The sequence below is a fragment of the Bison bison genome, unplaced genomic scaffold (genome assembly GCF_000754665.1).
Source record: "Bison bison bison isolate TAMUID 2011002044 unplaced genomic scaffold, Bison_UMD1.0 scf7180017864089, whole genome shotgun sequence".
Classification (NCBI taxonomy): domain Eukaryota; kingdom Metazoa; phylum Chordata; class Mammalia; order Artiodactyla; family Bovidae; genus Bison; species Bison bison.
Window position 1 is genome coordinate 1,311,330 of NW_011494661.1, and position 1,826 is coordinate 1,313,155.

General features: G+C 55.1%; 1 protein-coding gene across 3 annotated transcripts in view; it reads left to right on the forward strand.

Moving 5' to 3' along the window:
* The first annotated feature begins 793 nt into the window (after positions 1 to 793).
* ARL2 (ADP-ribosylation factor-like 2) overlaps positions 794 to 1,826 on the forward strand; it is an 8,305-nt gene continuing 7,272 nt past the window's right edge. The window contains exon 1 of one of the 3 annotated variants that reach the window (XM_010838025.1): positions 794 to 1,584. In XM_010838025.1, the coding sequence (XP_010836327.1) occupies positions 1,520 to 1,584 (65 nt within the window). In that variant the 5' untranslated portion in view covers positions 794 to 1,519. Of the gene's footprint in view, positions 1,620 to 1,826 lie in introns of all 3 variants that reach the window. The other 2 variants (XM_010838024.1, XM_010838023.1) reach the window with 2 other exon arrangements.

Genomic DNA, 1,826 nt, shown 5'->3' on the forward strand with positions numbered 1-1,826 from the left:
TTCACCCCAGACCTCTCCCTCTGTAGACAACCACCACGGAGGAACCCAGAAAAACAACACTCTGTACTGCCCACCAGACATAGTTTAAATTGCTGCCCAAGTTCCTTAAACTCTGGGGACTCCACTATCACATCTACAAAAAGGAAATAATCTCTTAGGGTTGCAGGGAAGATAAAGTAGGAAATGTGGATGCTTTATAAATGTCACAGCAATCAGTCATTCTTTTCAGCTAGTGCTGCACTGGTCTTTCCCAATCATTAGACACAGCTTCTTCTACTGCCTACTCACATTCACCCAATAGTTCCCTTGGGAAGGGCTCAAAACAAAGACACTAAGGCTCACCCTTCATTTTTTATTTTAATTTTCTGGCCTCCTGGCACAGCAGGAAGGATCTTAGTTCCCCCATTAGGGATTGAACCCGCACCCCCTGCAATGGAAGAAAGAAGTCTTAACCACTAGATGGCTAGGGAAGTCCAAGGCTCACCTTTCTTCTTCTTGGAGTGGGACACTGAGTGGCATGCTGGATCTTAGTTGCCCGACCAGGAATAGAACCCCTGCCCCCTGCAGTGGAAGCAGGGAGTCTTAACCACTGGACTGCCAGTAAAATCCCAAGCTCATCCGAGTTTACAATCTGCGGAGTCCCTGGCCTCGGCTTCCTCACTTATTCTGGACTTAAGCACTAACGTAAAGAACCAAACTCTTGGACAAAGTCATTCATTAAACTACAAATATTTATTGAGCACCTACTACATGTCAGTTATGCTAAGCACATGTGAGCGTCAATTTTCTTATTGGCAAAATGAAAAATGGTGCTTCTCAACAGAGAGACAATGGGCATCTTGGGCGGAACAATTCTTTGTGCAAGTCTGTCCAATGACCTCTAGACGACAGGGGCTCTGCCTTGAAATTGGAACAACTCACTGACAGCCCTACACATTTCCTCAGGGGCATTTCCACCCTGGATGAAGAATCCCCAGCCTACCCTCTACGATTGATTTCGGAAGCCAGGGAATGAGGGGAAGCCCTAACACGGGCAGATTTAGGATGACGCCTTTCAAGGCCCAAGACAGCAGGATCTGGATCCTGTTTCCGCGGAACAAAGCCCTACGGTAGCCCCAGGGTGACGTCAACGGCCTTGGGGCTCTCGGTTCTGACTCCAGAACTCCGACTCCCTCTTCAGCTAAGACACAGCACCGGAACTTCAGGTTTCCGTTCCAGTCGGGCTTGGGGGTCCCAGAAGGGCGGTGCTCTGGTCACCCAGGAACTGGGGATGCGAAGAGTTAACGCGAACGGCCACCCAGAAGCGCCCACCCCCCCACACCTCCCCGCCCCCGGCAGGCTAGAAGGATTGTGCATCCCAGCACCTCCCGGCGCCTTCGCGGTCACGTGGGAGCGAGGGCGGGACCAATCGAGGAGCCAGCCAATAGGCTGTGCTGTCCGTGGGCGTGACAGCCAATAGGAGCAGGGAAAGGGGTCCCGGGATACGAAGAAACGGCGGCCGGGAGGGGGCTACCGGGACATGGGGCTTCTGACCATACTGAAGAAGATGAAGCAGAAAGAGCGGGAGCTGCGACTGCTCATGCTGTATCCTTCCTGACGCCAGAGCCGGAGCCGCGAGGGTAGCGGGGGTGCGGTGGGGACCCCGCCGACCGGGCAGTGTCAGGCGCCCCCTACCGGGCGCTGCCTGTACGGCCGGCCGGCCTGTACCAACTGCCCATTGTGCGTCACGCTCGTGGGCCCTACCATCGCTTTTGGCGGGGGGGAGCCGGGAGGAGGCCGTACCACCGGCTCGCCGCGGTCGGGGGGGCCTCCTCCCGGCTCCCCCC